This window comes from Myotis myotis, unplaced genomic scaffold (assembly GCF_014108235.1).
Source record: "Myotis myotis isolate mMyoMyo1 unplaced genomic scaffold, mMyoMyo1.p scaffold_m19_p_1, whole genome shotgun sequence".
NCBI classification, from domain to species: Eukaryota; Metazoa; Chordata; class Mammalia; order Chiroptera; family Vespertilionidae; genus Myotis; species Myotis myotis.
Genome location: NW_023416313.1, coordinates 32,105,512 through 32,133,036, shown reverse-complemented (window position 1 = coordinate 32,133,036; position 27,525 = coordinate 32,105,512). Strand labels below are relative to the sequence as shown.

The window sequence follows — 27,525 nt, the reverse complement described above, 5'->3', positions numbered from 1 at the left end:
AAAGATTATCAGGTTAGGAAATTGCCTTGAGGCACTGAGCCCCCAGCAGGGCAGTATTATGCTGATTTTCAGCCCTGCTGAATATCAAAGTCCATTGGCCTTCCAATGTTTTCTTTTTGTATTAATATGCAAACTGCAGTTTGCTTTAGCCTCCTGCAAATGCCCACTTGTCTCTGGCCCCCAGGCCATGGCTTAGCCCTACTGAACCCCAGAAGTGGGTAACGGACTAGAAGTCAGGTGTCTCCGGGTTTTATCCCCACCCAGCACCTTCTGCTCAACCCTATCTCCCTCCCACCCCCCAGCATTTCTCTTTTCTCTTCCTCTTTGGTCTCACTTTAGCTCTGTTCTTTACCTGTCAGTGTCACTTGGGAGAAAGTCTGCACTGAACCCAATATTTCTGGCAACTACCATGCACTTGCATCCTTGGGGCCTTTGAATGTGGCCTTCACTACTAGTCTGATAGGCCAGTGTCGCTCATTTTCCTAGATTTAGCTCAGATTTCACCTCTTCTGAGAAGCCTTCCCTGATTAGTCCAGGCAGAGTAACGAGGGGCCCCTCCCTCAAGCTCTCCCAACACTTGGCTCATACCTCTAACTCTCTCTGATAATGTGGCGGTGGTTTTACTATTTTCGCATTAGTCTCCTTAAGTGCAAACACTGTGTAGTATTTTTCTTTGAACTCAGTGTCTAACATTATGCCTGATATATAATAATTATGCTAGTCACTGCTTATTGAGTTACTACTATATTTCAGATAGTTAGGCACTTTGCATGACTCTTTAAACCCCAGTAAATAAACATTATTTGCCCATCTTACATGTGGGAAATGAGGGTTAGAGGAAGTAAGAAACTTGTTCAGAGTCACAGAGCTCAAGGTGGCAGACCTAGGAGTCATCCCAGGTGTTTTAAACTTGAAAGTCTGTGCCTTTTCTACTTTTCTGCTTCCTCTTTCTCAGGAGGTCCCCCCTTAAGTGGTTATTGATGGGAATTGTATTTCAAATCACTCTTAAAAAAACTCTGCTGGATCAGCACAAAATAGCAAAAGAATGTATATGGCAATCATTACTCTTAGTCTTACCATGTGCATAATCGTTTTAAAACACAGATCAAATAAAATCCTATTAAGTTATTAGGGAAGTATGTGACAAACAAGAGAAATTGAAAAAAAAAGTCTTCTTTTCCCTCATCTTGAGTTGGGGTGTAGGGAAATGAAAAGGAAAATTCTGAGCTTGCTGAGGGAGAAGCCACACAATAAGCCATAACAATTACACGGTATCAGTAATGTGGGCGAGTCCATCAATTCCCAGTTTGTTAATTTGAACAAACAGAACACCAAGAAGGCAGCTGCTGGTTAGTTCAACTTAGTACCTGTTTGCTGAGTGCCTGCCCTAGGGGATCTGTGATATGCAGACCCCGTGATTGCAAAGCTTTGCCCCTTCCCTCCAGTCCTTTATACCCCACAGAGCAAGACAGCTACCCAGTCAGCTGAGGCAGAGCCGATGTGCCTTGATCATTGGCCAGGAGTGACACCCATGAGCTAGCTCTTTTCCAGGCACCAATGTGAGAAAGCCGTCTTGACTCCAGAGGGATAAATGTTCTACACTTTGGATCTATTGCCTTCATTATGGAACTAGACCAGGAGGGCATCTGGAGAAAGAGTATCCTAGACAACAGCAGGATGCAGAGCCCCAGAATCAGGCACCTGCTGGGCCAGTGTGAAGACCAGCAGGGGCTGACTGATGAGGGGTGGGGATGAGAGCAGAAGTAACGGGACAGAAAGTACGGGCCCTTGTAAGGATCGTATGGTTTAGTAAGATGGTGGCCTATTGTAAAAGGGTCCTTTGGCTGCTCTGTTGAGAATAGACGGGGAAGGGGAGTGAATGTAGGAAGAGGAAAACCTCTCAGGAGGCTGTTGCAGTAATCTGGGCATTGATGATGGTGGCTTGGGCCAGGGTGGTGGGAGTGGGAGTGACGAGAAGTAGCTGGATCCTGGAGAGATCTTGCTGGATTATATTTGGGGTGTTGAAAGAAGAAAAGGAAGCAGGGATAACTCTGAGGTTTGGGGCCTGCATGACAGAACAGATATAAGGTGCTATTTAATAAAATGGAGAAGATGCGGGGTGAGCTGGTTTGGCAGGGAAAGTTAGGGTGTCTGGATGCATGAAGCTCCAGATGCCTGTGAGATATGTAAGTGAAGACATGGGGTAAGGAGTTTGATAATGAGCCTGGAGTGCAGGGGAGGCTCCAGGCCAGAGACCAGGCCATGGCGGGGAGAAAGCATGGGAACCCCCAGCTTGGATTCCAACCCCAGCTCCCCTCTGGGAACCTGGACCAGGCTTTCTTCCCTTCTAGCTTTCATATCCTCATCTGTGAAGTGGAGGGGGTATAACTAATAGCACAGGCTGGTTAGGAGGGTAAAAAAAGACCACATAAGTACAGCGTGACACACAGCACATAGATCAATAGACATTAGCTGTCCTCTTCCCAACCCCTTCTGGATTGCCAGACTATAGTAATGTAGACATGTATTGCACGCCTGTAGTAAGGTCATGATCTACACAGTTCAAGAAAGTACTGAAACTTCAGTAAAAAGAAGGTGTTGGAGTGGTCAGGATGGTTTGGGATGGGGAATGGGGAGGGAGACTGGAGCAGGGAGATAGGCTAGGTAGGACATATTGCAAAGCCATGGAGGTGTGGTGTCAGGAGGGCAGGGTGGTGGCCCTGGAGCTGGAGTTGGGAGCTGAGCATGCATGACTAAGGCCCACCTGAGCCTCTGGGGTCGCTAGCATGGTGACAAAGACTTTCTGTGTGTTGGAGCACAATAGTTCCTGAGGCTCCCAGGGTCCTGTCTCCCAGCTGCCTTGCTCAAGAACACAAAGGAGAGCCTGTTGCTCTCTCACCGTGACCATCTCTCCTGCATCCGTCTCTCAGCCTGGCCCCTGGGTACCCACTTTGAGCAAAATCTGAGTCTCTCGTTCTGTTCAGCAGAACAGCTGAAGCCATCGGCAGGGAAACTTGCTTCCTCCAGATCCTCTAATCTTGGTTCTCTGCCTGACAGCGAATACCCCCATTAGGGTTGGATGTCTCCCTCTCCCATTATATAATAGCTTTGGGCAAGCGATTAGCTCTCCCAGGAGTGAAAGAGAAACAGTTGAGAATTCAATCCTATTCTCTGACTTGGATCAGAAATGGGGCTGGGACAAATAATGAAAGAGAACCCCCTTTCGGGCCATTTCCCCTCTGCATGCACGCACACACAAGTGGGGAGGGAGGGTGCGGGTCGGGGGAAGAGCAAGACAATGCTAGTGTTGCTTCCTGGAGGACTGAAAAGAGAGAAATCAGCCTGACTCACCCACATTGGCAGTTTTACTTTATTCCCAGAAGTTGCAATTTGTCATCCCTTGAGATAGATCTGGCCTACAGATGTGTTTTGTTTGGCCAACATGATGTTCTTAAAAATTTTGAACTTGTTGCCAACTTTTAAAATCAAGAGATTTCATGTTAAAAACTGGATTTCAGCTTCCAAATCGCTTGCTTCAGCAACACTGGGCTGATCTTTTTAAATTTTTTTTTAATTTTTTAGGGGTTTTTTTGCATAAATCCTTTACCTTTTTCACCCAGCCCCTCAACCCCCATCCCCTCTGGCAGTTGTCAGTCTGTTCTCTATAAGTCTGTTTCCATTTTAGTTGTTAGTTTTTATTTTGTTAATTAGATTCCACATATAAGTGAAATTGTGCTGTACTTGTCTTTCTCTGACAGGCTTATTTCACTTAGCATAATGCTCTCCAGGCCCATCCATGCTGTCACAAAGGGTAACATTTCCTTCTTTTTTACAGTAAAGTAGTATTCCAGTGTGTAAATATACCACAGCTTTTTTATTCACTCCTCTATTGATGGGCACTTGGGCTGCTTCCAAATCTTGGCTATCGTAAATAACACTACAATGAACATAGGGGTGCATGTATTCTTTCAAATTAGTGTTTTGGGTTTCTTTGGATATATCCCCAGATGTAGAATTGCTGGGTCATGAGGCAGTTCCATTTTTCAATTTTTTGAGGTAACACCATACTGCTTTCCACAGTGGTTGTACCAATCTGCAGTGTACTAGGGTTACCTTTTCTTCACATCTCACCAATCATTAATTAATTTATTAATGATAGCCATTCTGACAGGTGTGAGGTGCTATCTCATTGTGGTTTTAATTTTCATCTCTCTGATGATTAGTGACATTACGTATCTTTTCATATGTCTGTTAGCCATCTGAATGTCCCCTTTGGAGAAGTGTCCATTCAGATCCTTTGCCTATTTTTAAACTGGGTTGTTTTCTTGGTGTTGAGTGTATAAGTTCTTTATAAATTTTAGATATTAACCCATTATCAGATGTATCATTGGCAAATATGTTCTCCCATTCAGTGGTTTGTCTTTTCATTTTGTTGATGGTTTCCTTTGCTATGCAAAAAACTCTTTAACTTGATGTAGACCCATTATTTTTTCTTTTGTATCCCTTAGCCAAGGAGATATATCAAAAATTATTGCTACAAGAAATGACTGAGTTTTTACTGCCTATGTTTTCTTCAAAGTATTTCTATGGTTTCCAGTCTAACATTTAAGTCTCTGATCCACTTTGAGTTTATTTTGGTGTGTGGTGTAAGAAGGTGGTCTACTTTTCTTTTCTCTTTTTTTCTTTTTTGTATGTATCTGTCCAATTTTCCCAACACCACTTACTAAATAGACTGTCTTTACCCCATTGTATGTTCTTGCCTTCCTTGTCAAATATTAATTGACCATAAAGGAATGGGTTTATTTCTAGGCTCTCTATTCCATTCCATTTATCTATATGTCTATGTTTATGCCAATACGATGCTATTTGATTACTATGGCCTTGTAATATAGTTTGATATCACATAGTGTGATTCCTTCAACTTTGTTCTTCTTTCTCAAGATTGCTGTGGCTATTCGGGGTCTTTTGTGGTTCCACACAAATTTTGGGGATATTTGTTTTAGTTCTGTGAATTATGCAATTGGTCTCTTGATAGGAATTGCATTGAATCTATAGATTGCTTTGGGTATTATAGACATTTTAATGGTGTTAATTCTTCCTACCCATGAACACAGTATGTGCTTCTACTTATTTTATCTTCTTTAGTTTCTTTCTTCAGTGTCTTTATAATTTTCTGAGTACAGGTCTTTTATATCTTTGGTTAAGTTTACTCCTAGGTATTTTATTATTTTTGATGCAATTATAAATGCGGTTGTTTTCTTAGTTTCCTTTTCTGATAGTCAATTATTGGTGTATAGAAATGCACTGATTTCTGGATATTTACTTTATATCCAGCTACTTTGCTGAATGCATTTATCAGTCTAGTCAGGGTTTCCATATTATCTGCAAATAATGACAGTTTTACTTCTTCATTTTCAATTTGGATGTCTTATTTCTTCTCTTGTCTCACTGTTTTGGCTAGGACTTCAGAACTATGTTGAGTGGTGGAAGCAGACGTCCCTGTCTTGTTCCCAATCTTAAGGGAAACGCTGTAGTTTATGTTCATTGAGTATGATGTTGGCTGTAGGTTTGCATATATGGCCTTTATTACATTGAGGTATGTTCCCCCTATTCCCGCTTTGCTGAGATTTTTAAATCATAAATGGCTGTTGGATTTATTGATGTGATCATGTGATTTTTATCTTTTATTTTGTTTATGTGGTGTATCACTATCTTTTTTAAATGGAAGTATAATTAACATATAGCATATTAGTTTCAGGTGTACAACATAACGATTCATGTACATATATTGAAAATTATCACAGTAAATCTAGTTAACAACATTGTCATACATAATTATAAAACTTTGCAATGAGTAATTTTAAGATTCACTCTCAGCAACTTTCAAAAATGCAATACAGTATTATATGGTGCTATCAACTGTAGTCGCCATTTTGTACATTACATGTCCATGACTTGTTTATTTTATAAATGGAAGTTTGTGCCATTTGACCCCTTCACCCATTTCACCAATACCCCTCCCCACTGCTGGTAACCACCAATCTGTTCTGTTTCTATGAGCTTGGTTTTTATTTGTTTATTTTTTAAGATTTTACATATGAGGTTATATGGTACTTGCCTTTCTCTGTCTGGCTTATTTCACTTAGCATAATGACCTCAAGGTCCATCCATATTGTCATAAATGGCAATATTTCATTACATTTTTATGATTGAATAAGATTTCATTGTGTGTGTGATTTATCCTATATAATAAAAGGGTAATATGCAAATAGGCCTAATGGCAGAACAACCAAACAACCAATCAAAGCACAATATGCTAATGATATGCTAAGGATGCTCAACCGCTTGCTATAATGTGCACTGACCACCAGGGGGCAGATGCTCCAACCGGTAGGTTAGCTTGCTGCTGGGGTCCGGCTGATCGGGACTGAGCAAGATGGGCTGGACATGCCCTGGAGCCCTCCCATGGTCCCTCTCCGGCCCGATCATGCACTGGTGGGGTCCCTTATCCTGGCCTGTGCCCTTTTACAATCTAGGACCCTTCAGGGGATGTCGGAGAACTAGTTTCAGCCTGATCCCGCAGGCCACTCCCCTTAGGAGGGCACCAGACGCAGGGCTCATGGCTGGTGAACGCTGCTGTGGCAGCATAAGCCTCTCCCGATCAGGACTGATTGAGTGCAAGCCCACAGCAGGCATAGTGGGGCCAGGATGAGCTGGAGCAGCAGGTAGGAGCTGCAGGCGGCATTGGACTGCGGGTTTCGGCCCAATTCCTGCAGGCCACCCAGAGGGACCCCACCCGTGCACGAATTCGTGCACCAGGCCTCTAGTTTTGTGTGTGTGTGTGTGTGTGTGTGTGTGTGTGCGCATCACCTTCATCCATTCATCTATTGATAGACACTTAGGTTGCTCCCATATTTTAGCTACTATAGAAGTGCTACAATGGGAGTGTAGATATCTTTCAAATTAGTGTTTTCTATGTCCTTGGATAAATACCCAAAAGTGGATTGCTGGATCGATCCTATGATAGTTCTATTTTTAATATATTCAGGAACCTCCATACTGTTTTCCATATGGTTTCACCATTTTACTTTCCTACCAGTAGTGTACAAGGATTCCCTTTTCTATACTCTTTTTCTGACAGATAATTATTAGTGTATAGAAATGCAACATATTTTTGTATATTGATTTGGTATCCTCCAACTTTACTGAATTTGTTAGTTCTACCAGTTTTTTGGTGGAGGGTTTTCTATATATAATATGTCACCTACAAATCATGGCAGTTTTACTTCTTGCTTTCTAATTTAGATGTCCTTTTTTTTTTTTTTTTGAGTAATTACTCTTGAGCTGGTCTTCTTGAGGCAATGCTCAGCAAAGTCTGTAGGACATATAGGCTGCTGCACTTTCAAAACACGGCTCACCGTGGTCCTCCCCTCCCAGACCGACCTCCCCCATTTCCTCACCTGACTAGCATGTGAGTTTGCAAGCCTCGCTTCAAGTAGGACCAGACCGGGCAATTAATGAACTCAACATGAGGAGCAGCCCCAATGTTTACCTAATTCAGAAGTGAACCAAGAGAGAAAGAATGTAAGGAAAGTTAGATCAAAGGGAGGTTGTAGAGTTACCCAGACTGTTGTGATGAAGGTATTGAGACTCGCTTTCTTGTGGACAGCTTTTATTCTTTTGTCATAGTGGATAGCTCACTCTCAGAAGCTAGCCCTCCCCTGCAAGCCAGCTTGTGTTGCCTGGTGTGCTGCTCTCAGCGGAGGACACCCCATCAGAGCCTCTGTGAATTATGCGTGGGTCCATCCTGCTTCATGTCAACTGCTGTTAATAGTGAAACCATGGGCTCAGGAATTTTTACAAGAAGGGGGTTCATTTTCTATTCTTGCTCCCCACCCTTGCTAAAAGGACAGTATTCCACAGTACACCCGTGTCAGCATTCGTATGTTAAGACTAACTTGCAGCTAGCTCACTTTAATATAGGAGCTCAAGATCCCAACTCCATTATTAACAACAGCAAAAAATAAATGACTTTCAGAGTTGCTGTGCTGAACAGAGAGCATATCAGAAGTGCATGGTTTGTTTGAAAAATGGTTTTCCATGTTCCTTATGTTCATCCTTCAAGTTCATGGCCATTGCCCATCACCACCTGAGAGTACTTAGTGCTCAGGATAACTTAAAGGGAGAATAAACCCTGCTTGCTTTGAACACAACCCAGGGTTCACCGTATGTTCTTGTGCTGGCCAGTGCTAATCAGCTCTTCCTCTGTCCTCCCCTCTTTTGTGCTTGTAAATCAAGTGGCCCCAGTGTTAGTCAACACAAAAGAGATAATTACTAAGTACAAGCTGCTACCTTCATAGATCACTCTGTGCCTCATATTCAAGCTAAGCCAACAAACTGGAGTAGGCAACACTACACAAGTATGAGTTGCTTTAGCAGAACCTTTTCACGAAGGCTTATGAGCCAGAATGGTAAATTAAGTCTAGATTCTGTACCCTCTCCAGCCATCATAAGGATAGCCGTGATATGAGGCCATGGGGAAGGCTTACATGCCTAGACTCAAATGTGTCTTTGGACTCCAAGGGTGGGAAACAGCAATGGCTTCTTAATGCTATGGCCTTGGAATACTTTTAAAACCTTTAACCTCCTCACAAATGAGGCAGCAGAATAGGATGCCACCATTTTTCCACCGGGATGTGCTATGCCCTCCTTCCCCCCAACCCCCCAAAAACCGTGGCTTATCCCTTTGCCGCCATTTGTCCAATAGGAAAATTCATTTCCTGCTCTGGCAGAGCACATGGCTAAGTGCAAGAGCATTGCTGCCCAAGAAAAGAGACTCTTCCCAGTCCAACTAAATAGTCTAGGAACTTCTTTCCCATCCATTGCTAACCAAACACTGCTGGCTTGCATAGAAGTGTTCCACCCGCATATTTATGACTTTGGAGTTGCTCAAATGCATGCTGGCTTTTATTTTTTCCATCACACAGTGTTTCTTCCAATTTTTTAGTTTCCCATATCAGCCGCTTTGCTATTTTTAAGCAGAACAATTCCAAGCCAGAGTAGCTCATCAGAACAGTAAAACCTCATCAATTCAAACAGGGAGCCTGAATGCTTTCAGTGGGGGGAAAGACTAACATTAGAAGCTGAAGGCCTGTTTCTTCTTCAATAAGATAAGGGTGTGGGGTTATATAATCAAAGTCCCTTTCTACCAATAGCAAAACCACATTCATCCAATCTAAGATGCCACTGATTATAAGAAACATTATATTTAATGTAGCAACAAGAAAAGAAAATGTAAAAATCTGCCACTGGTTGAATTATCTCAAAACACCTTCAAAGATATCCCTGTGATGTGTGGATTGGTCACATCAGACACTTGGGGCTTTGAAATCCATGGAGATGAATTGGTGACTTCTCCTGCCCTCTGGTTGTGTTGTTTGGCATAAAATAGGCCAATCCTTTTGCATGATCTCAGTAACAAAATGCAACACCACTTTTCATCTCCTTGGGGGGTATCTTTCTAAGCAAATAAAGCATTTGCTTGTCTCCTGGCAAGAAAATGTGGAATTTCTGTCCTCCTTCTAACAAGGAATATTTGCTTTACCAATACCAAATGTACATGCCACTGCTGTTTTTGAGACTTTCTAAATATACTGTAGCTTTTCATTTCAATCCTGAATCATAATGTAACTTCTTCTAAGACATTTAATGACAATTAAGCTCAATGTTGTAGTACTGAGAGTGGATGTGACTCAGTAGGGGTGACAAGAGGGACAGCTGTGCCGTGTCTGCCATGGTGGGGCAGTGGCATCTGCATCATGGCTTCGGCTTGCAACAGAAGCTGTATGAGCCATCAGCCCCCATGCATCCTCAGAGATGTGAAAGTGTGAAAAAAAAATGAGCATCTTAGAATGGATAAATTGTGTAAGCAGCTACAATCTATTGGAAACCATCTGTCTGTCTGGTCAGGTACTAAACTCTTGACAAGACTTAATGTCAGCCAGACCTCACAGCAACCCAAGGTGCATGTGCAGATTAGAAAGTTTAACGAGGTTAACAAAATTGCCCCAGATCACACAGCTTGGTAAACTTTAAAGCAGGGGTCCTCAAACTTTTTAAATGGGGTGGGGGGGGGGAGGAGCAGTTCACTGTCCCTCAGACCGTTGGAGGGCCGAACTATAGTTTAAAAAAAAAAACTATGAACAAATTCCCATGCACACTGTACATATCTTATTTTGAAGTAATAAAACAAAACAGGAACAAATACAATATTTGTATTTGTATGTGGCCCGCGGGCCGTAGTTTGAGGACCCCTGCAAAGCAAAAATTCTGACCGGGACAATAGGCTCTTCTCTTCACCCGCTATGTGGCTCTATGGGCCCTATAAATCCTGTCTGCATGTGGACTGTAGACTGCCATTTGGTTCTGTTTACTTCCAAGCATCTTACATGAGGCATCGCTCCAAGTAGGCTCTCCGCTGGGTTATTTAAAATAGCTCATCGCTTCTTGCTCTTTGGGCTGAGATTTAGTGTGTAAAATGGCTCAACGGCCCTAGCCGGCTTGGCTCAGTGGATAAAGAGTCAGCCTGCAGACTGAAGGGTCTCAGTTTCGATTCCAGTCAAGGCCACATGCCTGGGTTGCGGGCTCATTCCCCAGTAGGAGATGTGCAGGAGGCAGCCAATCAATCATTCTTTCTCATCATTGATGTTTCTGTCTCTCTCTCCTTCTCCCTTCCTTTCTGAAATCAATAAAGAAATATATTTAAAATGGCTCAACCATATAAGGTTTTGTGTAATGAGTTGATTTTTTAAAAAATACTAATTACACGTCCATTATATACAAATGGCCACTTCTTAAAAGGGCTCACCAATATAATTTCTGCCCTCACAACAACTGTAGAAATTGGTGCGGCTATCTGTGGCTACGTCCTCACCACCGTGCAATGAGATAGTTCAATCATCACCATTTTCTGACCAAAACCCCACCTGAGAGATGAAACGACTTGCCCAGTGGCACAGAGAAGTACATTCATAGCAAAATATGGACCTAGATCAACTCAAACCCTGGTCCCCTAGCCCGTGGGCCTGCTCTTTAACATGGATGGTAAATGGGTATAGGCCATTTCATTTTATGTCCTTTTTTTTTTTAAGATTATGGATGTTGTTTTACTCTCCCAGTGTTAGAAGACATGACAATGAATGAAATTTCTCAGTGCGTGGGAGCCTCACTGAGACCAGCCCAGATGTAGAGAAGGAAAGCTAGCAAGCCCGCCTCTCAAGAATAGCAATGCAGAGTGAATTCCTGTGGCCTGGTGGTGGTGGCGACTCTGTTTCTATGGACAGTTAAATATGGAATCTGGGAGGAACTTGGTATTTATGTTCAGAGCTCTGGGAGCTAAACCCAAAAGACAGGACTGAGAATGTGACTAAGCACTTTGGTGTCAAAATAAACACCAGCAAGAAGGAATTACCATCCAGATAGCTGAAGATCGCCAGCCTCAAGCCCTAGTCTCGAAGACGCCTTGACAACTTTCATACATGTGCATTCCAGAGGCCAGTATAGAAATTGCTTTAAGTAAGAGAATGTGATGAGCATCTTTCAAAATGTATCTCAAATTATCAGTTCATTTTGTTGGCGAGGGTCTGCTGAGTACGGATGTGTGAGAAGGGAGGTAGATCTAAGGGTGAGCAAATCAAGCTCGGAGAGTAGCAAGCATGCTCCTCTCCAGTAGAGGCTGGTGGGTAAGGAGCAAAGCTGAGCCATTTCTCCTGGTTTTCCTGCAGCTGTAAAGGCGCCTCCCACTATGGCCTGACCAAGGACAGGAAGAGGCGCTCCCAGGATGGCTGTGTGGACAGCTGTGCGAGCCTCACGGCCACGACACTCTTCCCGGAGGTCTCTGCAGCTGCCACCGTCGCCTTAATGACAGACGAGCCTGGCCTGGACAACCCTGCCTACGTGTCCGCGGCAGAGGATGGGCAGCCAGCAGACAGCCCATCGGACTTTGGCCGGAGCAACCGAACGAGGGGTGAGTCAAAGGGGTGGTTGTCCGGGAATGGGCTCCTTCCCTTGGGGTGGCCCTCCATGGAGCAGTCACTGTGGAAAGTTCTCGAAATGTTTCTTTTCTTTCTTTTTTTTTTTTTTTTTTTTTTTTAAAGAGAAGTCATTCTGGTAGTTTTGGCAGCGATGCAATGTCCAATTCTCCAAAGTGAAATAGAACCACGAGTCCCTCAGATCATTAAAAATGTGTGTAATCTGAGTTGGTGGAAGGGTTGAAGCCAGGCCTACTGATTCATCACTCCCGCCTGTCCGTTCCTTCCCATTCATGCTGCTCAAGAAAGGTGCTGGTCTGTTCAGTCCAGTCCAGGAAAAAAGAAAAGCAGATTTTAAACAAGCCGTGCAATTTCATTGTAGAAAAATTTAGAAAACGTTCCTAAGTGAATTCTATCGCCCTGCCACCCAGCAGCGATCACCGTGTGTGTTTTTCTGCGCACGTCTTACCGGACGCGCATAAGGGAGGGTTTCTGTGACCGTGTGGCCACTGTTCCTTCTCTCCTTTCCTCAGCACGGCCCTTTGAGCGATCCTCTATTAGAAGCAGATCGTTTAAAAAAATAAACCGAGCTTTGAGTGTTCTGCGAAGGACAAAGAGTGGAAGTGCGGAGGCCAATCAAGCCGACGAGGGCGGGGAAAACTCTGAAAGCACCACTCCCCCTGAAGGTAAATGAACTCCCCGCAGGCTGGGAATGGGCTGGGAATGGTCTGGCCTTCCAAAATCATGTCTGCGTGATGACAACCTGACCACCACTCGCTTTCTGTGGCAACTCTCTTCCCAAGGGTATAAAATATTTCTTACCTCGCTTAGCCTGGTTCTCACGTAAGTAACTGCAAGCAGAAATTGTTGTTCTCCTTTTCCATAGGCTGAGGGAAAAGCGGTGAGAACCCTTACGTTCAGGTACTAGCTTAACACATACCAAGAATAATCAGAGTTGGTAAGTGAAAAGCAGTTAGAACAGTGCCTGGTAAAGGCTGTGTAGCTACTGGTGGTCCTTATCACAACTAGGTATGATGGTATGGTTCTGAGTGTTTTCCATGCATTCGCTCACGTAATCCACACAACAACCCTAGAAAGTAGCTGTTTGACAGACGAGGAAACTGAGGCATAGGGAGGTTCCTTAGCTTGCCCAAAGTACCTTACCAAATGTTGAACTCCGGTAATGTGGCTCTAGAATCCACGCGAAGTTGTTATTGGGTCTTAGATCCTACGTGTTTTCTCAAATATAAATGGAGCTGAGGAAATACTGCCTGTTTCCTTCTTTTCATTTTATATTAGAATTTAGGGTAGTAATAATATTAGCTTAAAAATTAGCTTTTTCTGTGTGCTAGGTAGTGTTCTAAGTCATTCCGATATCACAAAACTAGGGGATTATCATGTTCATATTACAGATGAGGAAACAGGCCCAGAGACATTAAGTTACTAGCCCAAAGTCACCCAGCTAGAAAATGGCACACTTAGGATTTTAAACCAGGTCTCCGGCTTCAGAACCCACTCTCTTAACTACTGGTTAAGTGCCCTTCTCTCTGGGGGGTTGGTTGGTAGACCCCAAACCACTGCCTTTAGAGAATTTCTAAGCAGTGTTATAACACCCCTTCTTGCTCACTTATCACCTCTCACCCTGTACGCACATGCTCATTCATATACACATGCACGCACATGCTCACACACACACTGCTTGCATTAACTATCCTGAACTTACTATCCCAGTCCTGTAAATACTCTTTTGCTCACCTCCACGCTGTTGTCCAGCCTGCACTTCCACTCACCTTCATCTGGCATTCTAATGCCTCCTTCCAGCCTAGGCTTTGCCTCCTCCTGGAAGCCCTCCCTGATTCCCTCAGTCCCCCTTCTTTTGTATTCTTCAAGCACCTGGTTCTCTATTATCGCAATGACCACCATTCATTATAACTGTACCTATAAGGGTAGAGGTTCTTCTTCTGAGCTTTTGTACTCTCAAAGCCAAACACAGGATCTGGTGCATAATGGTGTTTGCTGAACGTGTGTGCAATGAATACGTGACATGATTAGAACTTCCTTTATGCCAGTCTTCCTTTCTTAGTAAAGGCTCCTTAATGACACTCTATATAAAGTTTTCTCCTGCATGAATAAGATTTATTTGCATGTTTATTGCAGAAACATTTTTAATAAGAGGTTTCTATGTATAAGGCACTAGCCGAGGCTCTGCAATTTTTTATGAAGCATATAAAATCCAATTCCTGGCTTCAAGAGGTTCGTTCAAGACTAAAAGAAAATAGAATGCCATAGAGTGAGGTGCGCATGAATGACAATGGCAGCCACAGGGAGAGCAGCGTCAGTTCCGAGAGGGCAGTGTTGTCCATGTTTAAGGAATGGTTTCAGATCTGGGTGGACATTGAGATCTTGACTGTGTTGGAAAGTAGTGGGAGATTCATTAGGTCAGATCAGAGAGGGTGCTAGATGCCATTAAGAGTCTGGACTTGTATCCACCTGAAAACTTGGGTGGAATTGTTGAGGACTGGAGCCATGTTTCAAAAAGATGAGGGTGGCAGCCGTGTTGTGTGTGCAGGAGGCCTAGAGTGGGAGAGAATAGATTGCCTGAGATGCTCTGGGAAGCTGTTGCCCTGGAATAGGGTGAGGGCTGAGGACCCAGTGGGGCTGGTAGTGATACTGGTGAACTCCCGTGGTGTGGGTTAGCCATACCTTTATATCCGTAAAGAGACTGTCTCCACTACTTATCGGCTGCATGACCCTGGCCAGGTTACTGAACTTCTCTAAGCTTCGGTGTTTCACCATCTAAAAAAACAGGGATAATAATTATCTACTTCATAAGATTGTTAGGACAAAAAACAAAACAAAACAAAAAACTGTGCATGCCAATCACTTAGCTCAGTGCTCAGCCTATATTAAACTCTTAGTAAGTAACATTATATTCCTTAGTCCATGAGGGAAGACAGAATATTGAACAAGTTGTTTTGTCCTAGACCCATGGTCGGCAAACTGGCTCGCAAGCCACATGCGGCTCTTTGGCCCCTGGAGTGTGGCTCTTCCTAAGCCTTAGGAGTACCCTAATTAAGTTAATAACAATGTTCCTACCTATATAGTTTAAGTTTAAAAAATTTGGCTCTCAAAAGAAATTTCAATCATTGTACTGTTGATACTTGGCTGTTGACTAATGAGTTTGCCGACCACTGTCCTAGACCAACACGAGTTTGGCAGTTTAAAACTTACTTTAACTCTTCAGGGGCACTGGGGTCTCACTGGGGTGGCCCTAATTAGCATCATTTACAAGCGTTATTGGGTGTGTCCTCTCGGATTATCAAATCAACTAGGTTTGGATGTATGGTTTTAGTAAATCTGTTGGGAGAGAGGGGGAGGAGAGGGGAAAAATTGGCAGCTTTGACTCTTTCTAAATCTTTCTTTGCTCGAAATGATTTTTTAAAATTTCCATTCCCTTGTCACCAAACCTGTTCCAACAAATGCTTGCAGTATATCTACTTAATGTAACTGGAGTAGCTTAAACATTAATTGACCTCAGTCACCCTCGTGCTGTTAGCACCAGGAACTGGCAGATTAAGACGGCTGCCCACAGCCTCACAGCAAAGCCAATCACTCACTTGAAATGAAATCCCAGTGGAGGTGAAGGACCCGAATTTACAATGTCTCTGGCTCTCTCTGGCCGCTAAATTGCTTTGTTTCTCATGTTCTACAAAATGTAGAAATAACTTGAATTCTTTCTGTATTGTTCCTAGAGAGTTGAGGGCTCATTAGTGAACTGAGTTCATTAGGAAAAATGGACGAGGGTCATGGGTTTTGATAATAGTCACAAAGAGTGGACTGTGCGGAACCAGGCGTGCGGCCTTGATCTTCCCAGATGACTTAATTAAGGGAGAACTGGGGGCAGAGGCAGCTGTCAGCAGCTACAGGAGACAGAAGCTTCTCCGCCCTCCTCATCCGAACTCAGCCTCAAGCAATTCGGGAGGCGTGCTTCCTCCTCCCACTCGGTGTAGCCTGGCCGGCACTTACGGCATCGCCTCTGGTCACTTCTCTCCAAACCCAGGTGGAGAGCAGTGCCGGGGGTGCTGCCGGCTTACAGACCTACAGGGAAAGCCCCTGTGGGATGTCACCGGGCTGGGAACCCCTGGCTCCAGGCACACCTGAGGCAGGTGATGGGAAGGGTGGTCATCAGGAGCCCTGGGTTCTGACCTGGCTCTGAGGGCCACCTAACTAAGTGACATGACCTCCAAGCAGTCACATCACTTCCCCCCTCTGAACTCAAATGTCCTCACCTGAAAAATAAAGGCTCGACTTGCTATCCAGCTGCACACCGACTACAGCAGATCTGCGTGTGGGCACAGTGGGGTGGGGGTGGGCGCATGACGTATTTCACGGGAAAGAAGAGTCCTCAGTTAAAAAATCAAGTTTGCAAACACCACCCATGATGATCTCCGAGTCTCCCAGCTCTGAATTAGTGATGATGGCAGATCGGTGGCCAAACCTCTTAAAGCCACCGACTGAGGCTGCGGCTCTTTTCTTGATCATGAATCAGGCTGTTGGACTTCCTTTGTTGACAAACATGTCTGGTAGAGAGGACCGGTGAGTCCCTAAGCTGGAAAGTGGGGACTTTCAGGAAGAAATCTTCAAAATGATCTGAGAGAGCCGAAGCGCAGATTTATTCTGTTTTGTTCCTTGATAAGTAAGTGAGGAAACTGCAGTCCATTCCATAAGGGCGGGTCGTTCATTCATTCATTCCTGTTCACCCAAACATTGGCTGCAGTCTCCGTGTGCAGGGATCTGTGCACAGAACTCCGGAGGAGCCAGAAATTGTCCTCGAGTATCTTAGAGTTCAACGGGAGATATAAGAAATTGGCATGAGCCAGGCCAGTGTGGTTCAGTGGTCAGAGCACAGGCCCAGGTTTCGGGCTCAATCCCCAGTAGGGGGCATACAGAAGACAGCCAATCAATGTTTCTCTCTCATCATTTCTCTCTCTCTCCCTCTCCTTTCCCATCTCTCTAAAAAAAAAAAAAATCAATAAAACATTTTTTTAAAGAAATGGGCAGGAAAAATAACAGAAGGTTGAATGCTATGAAAAATGAAGAGAGTTTAATGGGAAATGGGATGTTTAGAGAGAACAGGGGATGGGGGATCAGGGCAGAGTTTAATTGGAAAGGATCATTTTATGCAGGCCTTGAAGGAAGACTTGGGTTCAGGCCTAGAATAAAAGACATTCCAGGCAAAGAAACTTATGCTGGCACGCAGGAAGGAAAATGGAAAACATGTATGCATAGTTTAGTTTGGCTGAAACCGAAGTTTGGCAAGAAGAAGAGTGGTTGGAAATGTCCATTGGGTGGGCGTCTTAAAGTAAATACTGTCTTTGTCCATTTTAGTCTTTCCAAGGTTGTATCACCTGATTCCAGACGGTGAAATTACCAGCATCAAGATTAATAGAGTGGATCCCAACGAGAGCCTCTCCATTAGGCTTGTGGGAGGCAGTGAAACCCCGCTGGTCCATATCATTATCCAGCACATCTACCGTGATGGGGTGATTGCCAGAGACGGCCGGCTACTGCCAGGAGACATCATACTAAAGGTAGAGACCATGGCTGTGAGGCCATGAAAAGGGCTTAATAAACATCACCTCAGAGCAACTAACTGGGTGGGTGGATGGATGGATGCATGGATGAAATACTAAAATAAATATGGAGCAATTACTTTTCATAGTTACTATGTTGATATGTTCTTAATATGAGATTTACAGTTTAATTGAGATCGTCTTTGTTCCTCTCTGTCTTTCTCATCCTTTCACTCTTCTTTAGGCTCTCTTTATATAAATATTTCTTTCAATCTCTATTATTTTGTCTGGCTTCCCCTCCTTCTTTCTTTACCCTCTAGCTTCTTCCATCCTCTCTCTTCCCTTCCTCTACCTCCCCTCTCTTCCTTCTCCTCTTCCTCTCTCTCTCCTTCTTTCTACCCCTCCCTCCTACTTTATGTAATATAATATAAAATAATACAAAACTGGAGCATATGTCTTCTGAAATTGTTTTTAAAGTAGACTAATGGAACACTTTGTATTTTATCTAATCATTTGCATTCACACACGACTCTAAAGTAAATTTCCTGTTGCTTAATGGCCCTCCATGAAAAAAAAAATGTCACCCCTAAATTATTCCTGCCAACCCACAGACATTCCAGGGAGACAGGTGGGGGGCAGAAAGCTTTGGGCAGGCCCGTCCTGTGAGGCTTGGTTGAGGGGAAGGACATCAGGGAGTAATTTTCAGAAGAAGAGAAAGGATAAAGGAAGAGCTGTTTATCAGACACAAGCCGAGCATGTGCCAAAAGGGACAAGGGATTTCTCCCTGGTCATATATTTCCTGTCTGATACTCAGATGACAGTTTCATCCCACCCCTTCTAGGTTACTGAGGGGCCAGCTCCTGACACCTCCTGAGCAGTTTCTTTGGCCAGTTCTCACTCTTTGGAATAAGAGAAAATTGAAAGCACGTATCGTAGAAAAAAACTGAAATTCCGATTGGCTTTCAAGGGTGGAGTACAAGGCAGGGTCCATCAACCCCAAGGGACAGTCAGCGTGTGCGATCTGCGATGCTCCGCATGGCGTCCTCCCAGTTCTGGTGGAAACGATGCTGCCTGGGACGGTTGCATAATAAAACATTTTGATTCCTACACGGCCTTCAACTGGCACTTGCAGGCAGAAGAGCTGCCAGGACTGTTTAGCGGGCAGCCCTGACCTTCTCTTGGCCTGGACGTGATGGGGGAAACCAGACAGAGGATAAGGCAGCCAAGCAGAGCCGGGTCCTGAAGCTCACCTGGGCTTGCGCAGAGGTGGCGAGCCTTGTCTGTGCAGGGGGAGCCTCCCTCCTTCCCTGGAGACGCAGCAGAGAACTGGCGACTGTCCGCTGCAGGAAGGCCTTTTACAATCTCACTGCGAAGCTCCTCTAGCAGTTGGCTGCAAGCCCCAGGTTTCTTACCAAACCATAGAAATTCAAGAAGATTGTTTCTCTTCTGTGGGGCCTCGCTCCTTAAGCACAGAGCGCTGTGTGACTCTCCTCTTCCAGGGCAGCGCCCACCACTAGGGGCTGCGCCTGCTTAGCTGGGTAATCAAAACCAGAAAGCGCCACCAGGCATCCAGAGGCAGATCTTTAAAGAGGCACAAATGAGAGGGCTGAGCTTGAGGATCTTTAAGTGGCATCATAAAGTGACCCAGCCTTTCAATAAAAGAGCCTAGAAACTTCCATTCACGTCAGTTTGTTTGAAACTGCAGAGATTTTTTTTTCTTTTGTTGAGAACATAGGCAAAAGACCTTGCAGACCTGACTCTTTCTCCCTCTCTCTCTCTCTCTCTCTCTCTCTCACACACACACACACACACACACACTCACATTCACACACTTGCCAATAAACAAGCACATTCATGCACACTCTCACACACATCCTCTCTCTCTCTCTCTCTCTCTCTCTCTCTCTCTCTCTCTCTCTCTCTCTCTCTCTCTCTCACACACATCCTCTCTCTCTCTCACACACACACACACACACAGTAGTGGGGACTGACACTCAGTATGGGTGACCCAGGGAGAAAAATTCATCTGGGGGCTTTGGAAAAGAAAATGTCACCTCAGTTTGAATTGAACAGCAGTTTACTATTATCATTGAGCTCAACGGAATGTTTTCTATTCTCATTTGCCTTTTCCTACTTTTTATTTCTTTTCCCCCCCAACTCCAAATGAAAACATGAGTCTGATTGCATAAACAAATGTGGGGCTTGTGTCAGGGTGAGGGAGCAGAAAGATGGTCTCCACTGAGACCTGTGACGGTGGTGCAGGTGACCTCCCGGCAAGTCATGTGGAGAAATGTGGGCAGATGGGGATATTTGGACAGAGCAGAGCGGCTCCGAGGCCCGGCCCTGGTGGTTCTGTGGGCCTAGGCCTCTTGGGAAGGGGCGTGGCAGGCGGAACTGACAGCTGAGTCCCCTCCCCCAGGTCAACGGGATGGACATCAGCAATGTCCGTCACAACTACGCGCTGCGCCTGCTGCGGCAGCCCTGCCGGGTGCTGTGGCTGACTGTGCTGCGGGAGCAGAAGCTCCGGAGCAGGAGCAACGGGCAGGCGCTGGACAGCGGCGGGCCCCGCGATGACAGCTTCCACGTGATTCTCAACAAAAGCAGCCCTGAGGAGCAGCTGGGGATAAAACTGGTGCGCAAGGTGGATGAGCCCGGGGTGTTCATTTTCAACGTGTTGGATGGCGGTGTGGCGGACCGACACGGTCAGCTGGAGGAGAACGACCGCGTGTTAGCCATCAATGGACATGACCTCAGATACGGCAGCCCAGAGAGCGCAGCTCATCTGATCCAGGTGGGTCACAGGTCTTTCCTAGATCCGGGTCAAAAACTCCATCACCCTGACCATCTGTCCTGTTACTACCAATGTGACATACAGTGCCTCCCATTCGAGGAGTCAAGATCCAAGGGCCAGGTAAGAACATTACTCAAGCAAATAACGTGGTTTGGGGTCGTGGACATTCCTTAGGCTTGGCCAGCCAGCCATCAGTCTAACGCAGGTAAACACGTTGGGCTGTGTGCTGTACGCTCACCCGGTTAAGATCACTCGAGGTCAGCAGGGTTGTGTCATCCCTGTACCCAGTATGTTAGGTGCAGACCCAGGGGTCATTCAGATACATGCTGGACACATTCAAGTCATCGAATTGTACTAACTGCCATAGAAGTGGGGCTGTGCCCCCTCCAGCAATCCTGTGGACAGAGCCACTATAGGATTGGCTAAGGCTAAGCCTCTTCTCTGTGGCTACGCCCTGGCTCCCCTGGAAAGCCCACAGAAACTGAAGTATGAACTTTGGAGGAAGTCCCCTACTAAAAGAGAGAGAGAAATTATTGATCATTCAGGCAAATAAGAGTTCCCAACAGCGCAACATTGGTTCAGAATAATTCACTTTCCAACCAGTGTGATGTCATCAACCCCCAGCATGCATCTTGTTGACTTGAGCTGAGTCATCATTAGTTTTTCCAAAGCTCACTGAGCTTCCAGCTTTTTCTTAGAAGAACAGGCTTTGTTCTGGGATTGTGTGTGTGTTTTTAATTCTAACCCATTCATTCATTTAACTCAATATGTATTACGTTTCTGCTGCTTGACTAGTCCTGGGTGAGGTGCAGAGAACAGAGAGCTGATGACACTCTGGCTGTCTTCCCAAAGGAGCCCACAGTCCAATAGGGGAGGTGGGCTTTCTCTAAATGACTGCCACATGGTGTGACAGTCCTGGAACGGAGACACTAAGCACTGTGCCACACAGGTCATCAACCCCCAGCCAGGACGTAGCCACAGAGACGAGGCTTAGCCTTAGCCAATCCTATAGTGGCTCTGTCCACAGGATCGCTGGAGGGTGCACAGCCCCACTTCTATGGCAGATTTTTGCTTAGATGGGCCTAGGAATTTTTCAGAGGAGGAAGATCTTGAACCCGGGCTTTGAGAAATTAGAAGTTCTCTGGGTGGGCGAGGCAGGGAGACTCGTTCTAAGGAGATACAACACAAAAGAACATGTTGCTAAAGCCTGTAGGGAAGTGGTTAATGCCTGGAGCATGGTGTCTTACGAATATCTGCCATTCCCCAGCCCATCATGTCAGCTTCCACTTAGCGACTGAAGTGACTTCAACAGTGAGTTCGCATCAGTAGTTGACTGAATCTTATACCTAGATCCATGGAAAGTGACATAGCAGAGCCTGCCCTAAGGACTTGATTATCTACGTCCTAATAAATCTTCCCACCTTCGGGTTCCAGCCATGGAGTTCCCGATGTTGGCAACACTTTTCAATATCATGCGTGTGTTATCCCTGTTCTTTGAGGAGAACCACATGGTGGAGGAGACTGTCATGTTAAATGTGGACAACTTGAGCAGAGGGGACAAGGGGCCTTGCCCTGCTTGCTCCATCCACCAGAATAGGAAGGACACGTTGTGCCTTGGCTCCTGAACTGTGACTCTCAGTGATGTCCTAATTCCAAGGTGATTCTCCGCCTCATGGATCTTCCCAACAGGATGTGAGGTTATGCAGGCAGTAAATAAAAGCAGAGTCACAAGAGGCATTTCCCTTCCGGAGTTTATGCCAGCTATTCCCAAGTGCACAGGCCCAGCCTCAACTCCTCTAAAGACCACAGCTCATACTCAACTGCCTGCTTCGTTTCTCCATGTGCATGTCTAAAAGGCATTTCAAATTTAATGTCCAAAACTGAACCCTTGGCTTCCTTCCACTCCACCCGTTGTCATACCTGCTCTTCCCTTAGTCTTTCCCAGTCTCTAAAAATGACAACAACATTTACCCAGTTACTTGGGCCAAAAAGAATCTTTACTCCTTTTACATCCCCCTCCCACAATCCATTTGTCACCACCTTCCTTCAGCCAGGCCATCAGCTTTGGTCTGGCCACCGCAAGATCCTTTTACCTAGTCCCCTTGCTTCCACACTCAGTCCTCTGCCTCTGCTCTTCACACAGCAGTGAGAACAACCACTTTACAAAGTCAAGGCCATCATCTCCCTCTCTTGTGCTCAGCTCTCTGATGCTCCCCAAGATACTTATATTAAAAACTCCAAACCTAACACTGGCCTGTAGAGCCATACATAATCTGTCTGACCTTTACTTATGTCTCCAACTTCACTTCCTAAACAAAGGGAAGAATTTTTAGTATTCTCCCCTTTCCTTACCCAGCTCAGTCACGGGACCTTCTTATGACTCCTCAGACATTTCAAAAACTTCTTCACTTCCGGGCTGACGTTCTTGCTGTCCTTCTGGCTGGAAGACTCTTCCAAGTACCTGTAAACTCACTCCCATGCTTTAGGTCTCTTCTCAAACACCACTCTGACAATCCCATTGAAAATAGCACTGACTATTCACAATTCTGTATCCTCTAATCTGCGTTATGTTGTTTTTCTGTCAACTAGTTATTACCTTCCAATTTAGTAGAGAATATTAGAGTATCATATCTCAAGCACTTAGAGAAATGCCTGGAAATAGTAAATAATACATATTTGTTGAATGAATAAATTGAATCAAATTATAAAAATGTAAATAAATATAAAATATAATTTACACATTTTATCTCTAGGGATTTTTTTGTCAACCCATTTACCAAAGAACAAGCACCAAATCTTTGTTCCCAAGATAGAATCTCTATTATTTAAAATATATTTTCATTGATTTTAGAGAGAGTGGAAGGGAGGGGGAGAGGAAAAGAGAGAGAGAAACATCCATCAGTTGCCTCCCATATGCACTGGGACCAAACCCACAACGTAGGCATGTGCCCTGAATGGAATCAAACCAGCAACCTTTTGGTGCACATGACGATGCTCAACCAACTGAACCATGCTGGCCTGGGCTAGAATCTTTGTTTTTGTCCACTTTAATTTGTTCAGTTGTTATTGGTTGAGCACCTCCTGTGTGCCAAGAGGTGGGTGGTACAATGGGGAGGAAGACTGACACAGTTCGTGACCTTGTAGAGCTTGGAATATATTCCTATCTCAGATCTCAAATACAGTCAGGCCATTATTAAGTTGAGGATTCCTATCTGTTTGTGAGGAAAAATGCGACAGAAAATAGACAATGTTTATGAAGACATTAACCAATGAAAAAGAAAGAGTCCTTGTTGGTTTTCTTCATAAAGAAACTGCACTCTAAGCATTATTTTTTTTTTCTCTGTAAAAACTAGACTTTTTGTGTTCCACTTGTTAGCGCCCTCTGCAGGTCAACCAGTGCAACTTGCTTTCATTCTGGAGAAGGTCTGCCAACTTATACTTCGCAATAAGCAAAACAAAAACTCCCCTACTTGTGTCATTTGGAAAAATTTGGCATCCTACATATGATTACATATGGCAGGCTACTTTTGTAGATTAGTAACAGAAGAGGAAAAACATTTTTTCCCCTGAGAACGTTAATTTATGAAATCTTGCCTAATAGTGGGACTTCCTAAAAGATTCTTCTGCTTACTAAACAAAGTCAATGTGCTTTATAAGCAGGGGAGGAGAAATTTTTTTAAAAAACTGGGCAAAGCTAGTTGGAAAAGAAATGGAAAAAATAGAATGTTGGGGAAACCCAGTTAAGCAATCACAAGAGTGGAATTTATTTATGTGATACTTGTAACACACACCAACCTGCGGGCCTTCAACTAAATACCCTTCAAAGGTTAAAACTCAGATTTCCAACCAGCCCGTGGCAGCACTGGCCCATGACTCATATTTGCCTGACAAAGAAGTTCCCAGGCAACACGTCCTCTGGTCATGTTTTCTCCCACAGTACCACGCTTCTGCCTCTCTCCACATTATTTCAGGGAAAAGTTATTACAGGGAAACCACAACTGTTTTAAATTTGACCAACTTTACATATGTGGAGTCCTAACCTCAGCTTACTCAGCAGCAGCCCTGGGTGCCAGGCCCCAGAGTTAGAGACAGAGAGAGTCAGGCTCCTGATGAGGGGAGATCTAAGGAGACAGAAGCTTGAACTACGGGCAGTGGACTGATTTAGAACTTAGTATTTTTGTCTGTGTTGACTTAAGATTTTTGAGCACTCTTGCTAGAATAACTCTGTGAAAGAGACAGCTTTGTGGAACTGTCTGGTGTCATAACCTAAAATGAGAGAACAAAGAAATATGGACCAAAGATTTGAGAGCCTAAAGGCAAAAAAACATCTGAACATTCAATACCTTGGTGATTCAGCTTTTACATCTATCCAGTGTTCCACATGAGAATGACTTATTCTGAGAGTTGTGCCTATTTTGAGGTGTTCTCATCTATCTGTAATTCTGGATCAGTGGGTTCCTACTTCCTTAGGAGTTCAAATATATGCATTTAATAAATAAAGAAAATAATCATGAATTTCAGATTTTAGTATCCTCCTTGTGCTTTTTTTTACCTCAGGCAACTTACAGACTCAATGCAGAAGCTTAAAAAAAATGCAAAGCTAGTTGTAGAGATGGTGATAAGATGGGTTTTCATTAATACTGACATATGTGTGATCCCCCCTCCTTTGCATGAATTACTATTTAAATGAAAAGTTATTTCTTCAAAGAACAACTGGCAACCAGGCTCTTCAAATTTTTAAAAAGAAGGTGTTTGGCCTTTAGACAGAGCCAGAAAGTGAATAACAAACTACACACGTTACCTACTTGGTCTAAATATGCGATTCCAGCTCATGAGTTCCACTACTTAATTGGGAAAAGGCAACACTTTTGTTCCCTGGAGCCAGTGAAATGAGACCTGCTAGATCTGTGTGCTCTTTACAGATGAGCACAGCAAATATAGCATCAAATGCCCATTTAAACAAATGTCCTTAGCATGGCATTGCGGTAAACGTAATGCTCACAGGTTACTACATAGATTTAAAACATTCTTCTGAACTGAATTCTTAACAGCCCGAATAATTTTTACATAAAGCCCTAAATTTCATACATTCATGACAAAGCATGACGTGGTAAACTGCACAGCTTAGAATTTTAGGAGTGACCCTCATCACAGCTACACATTGCAAATATTACAGGATCTTGAAACTTCACTACTTTTCTCCAACCTACCTCACGTGCATGTTTTTCTAGATACCATTTAAAAAAAAATAAAAAGTTGCTGTAGGCAAAGGAGTGGGGTCATTCTATTGACTCGGTGATCAGATTCAGGGACTCAAAAATAAATTCTTATTTTGACCTTGTCACTGACATCTGTATGACCCTGTATCTGTCATACCACCATCATCATTAATTTCTTAGTCCCTAAAAGATATGTGCTGCTTCGAACGTAAGGGTGAATATGGAGCTAGAATCTAGTGGGGAAGATACACCAAATTGCTGTGTCAAATCTTGTTTTCCATCCTGGTCAGATCCTAAGGCTCCTCGTCACCTTTTCCTCACAGCCTCCGTCGATTTCCTTTCTCCTTGGCCAGACTTTGGTTGCTCTGAGCTCACTAAAGCGGCTGCAGCCTCTCAGCAGAAGGTATTTGCCAATTCTTTTTAAAATGTACCAGGCACTATGCTAGGTGCTAACATTTCAATGGTGAACAACTTGACACACACCAGATTTGCTTTCATGGAGCTCATAGGGGGAATAGCAGCTTACAGTGCCCCATTAGCTCATCTGAATGTATGTTTCTGGAGCCCCCTAGCTTTTGCTCAGTGAGAGGTACTTTTGTTTCTCAGAAGTTCTCTTGCTCACTGGAGGGAGGGTTAGGATAAGGACTTTGTTTCTGAACCTTGTTGTGTAGGACGTTGCCATATCACTAGGAATAACTGACGGCTTTGGTATTTTTCTAGCATAGCAATCAGCAGCCCTGTTCTGATGCCTCCTGCTGTCTGCGTTGCCATGAAGGGTCTGTGTGCCATGCATGACCTCAGAGCCAGGCTGGAAGGCTGTCATGTGTTCCATAGCCGGGTTCTGGAACCTCACTGGCATTTTTCAATTCATCAGTAATGATGAAGGCAGACATCCATGGAATTCTTGGCTTCAAAAAGCATGAGACAGTCCCCTATGCATGTATGAAATGGCAAAATGGGAACTCCATCAATGAGGTTCTGGGTATAACTGGTCCACCAGCAATAAATAAATAAATAAATCACACACACACACACACACACACACACACACACACACACACACATCCTACTCTGTGATGGCTAGACTAAAACTCATTTTCTAGCTCCAGATCTGTTGTGTGTACACAGACACGCAAACACACACACACACACACACACACACACACACTTATTAGAATGAGTCCAGAGTTCACGTTTTTGAGATGACTTGAAAATATATTAAATATTGAAGAAACTAGCAATACTTGACCTGGAAAGGAGAAGAGCTAAGCCAGGGCAGTGAGAGTTATCTTCAGAGAGGGTTGTCACATGGAAATTGACTCTGGGTTACCCTGGAGGACGTGGCCAGAACCAATGGGCAAACAAGAGAATGGCAAATGTAAGCTCAGCCTGAGGACAACTTGCTCATTAGTGCGTCTAAAAACAGCCTGGCTGCCTTGGGACACAGCGAGTCCACTGTCGTGGGAGGCACTGAAGCATGAGCCGGTGACCGCATGGCAAGGATTTTGCAGGGGAATTGAAGCATGGGCTACGGAGAACAAGCTGGCTTAGATGATGTCTGACATCTCTTCCATGTCTGTGGCTTTCCAACTGTATGGAGCCAGTTCTCATAGTCCCCAGGGCTGTAGGAGCACAGGATGGATGAACAGAGAACAACACATGAGCAGTTGCTGGAAGGGAAGCAGAAGTGGGGCAAACTCCAGAAAGCTTAGAAAGAGCCATCCTCACAAGTACACACTGAAAATCAGTGAAAGCTAGACTGTCTCACTCTGGGTTCCTTGGAAAAGAAACCTGAGGGGTATGTAGATGCAGAATGAGGTTGTTTTTAAAGAAATTGTCATTAAGACCTTTGATGTTAATGGATGAAATGCTAAGTGGAGAAAAACTCTGTAAACAGCTTATATTATTATAAA

General features: G+C 44.3%; 1 protein-coding gene across 7 annotated transcripts in view; it reads left to right on the top strand.

Annotated features, from left to right (window-relative positions):
* LNX1 (ligand of numb-protein X 1) overlaps nt 1–27,525 on the top strand; it is a 112,726-nt gene that overhangs the window by 65,152 nt on the left and 20,049 nt on the right. For 3 of the 7 annotated variants that reach the window (XM_036333853.1, XM_036333859.1, XM_036333863.1), the window contains 4 exons: nt 11,784–12,025; nt 12,563–12,715; nt 17,418–17,620; nt 20,022–20,513. In XM_036333853.1, the coding sequence (XP_036189746.1) occupies nt 11,784–12,025; nt 12,563–12,715; nt 17,418–17,620; nt 20,022–20,513 (1,090 nt within the window). Of the gene's footprint in view, nt 1–5,461; nt 5,597–11,783; nt 12,026–12,562; nt 12,716–17,417; nt 17,621–20,021; nt 20,514–27,525 lie in introns of all 7 variants that reach the window. The other 4 variants (XM_036333861.1, XM_036333865.1, XM_036333864.1 and 1 more) reach the window with 3 other exon arrangements.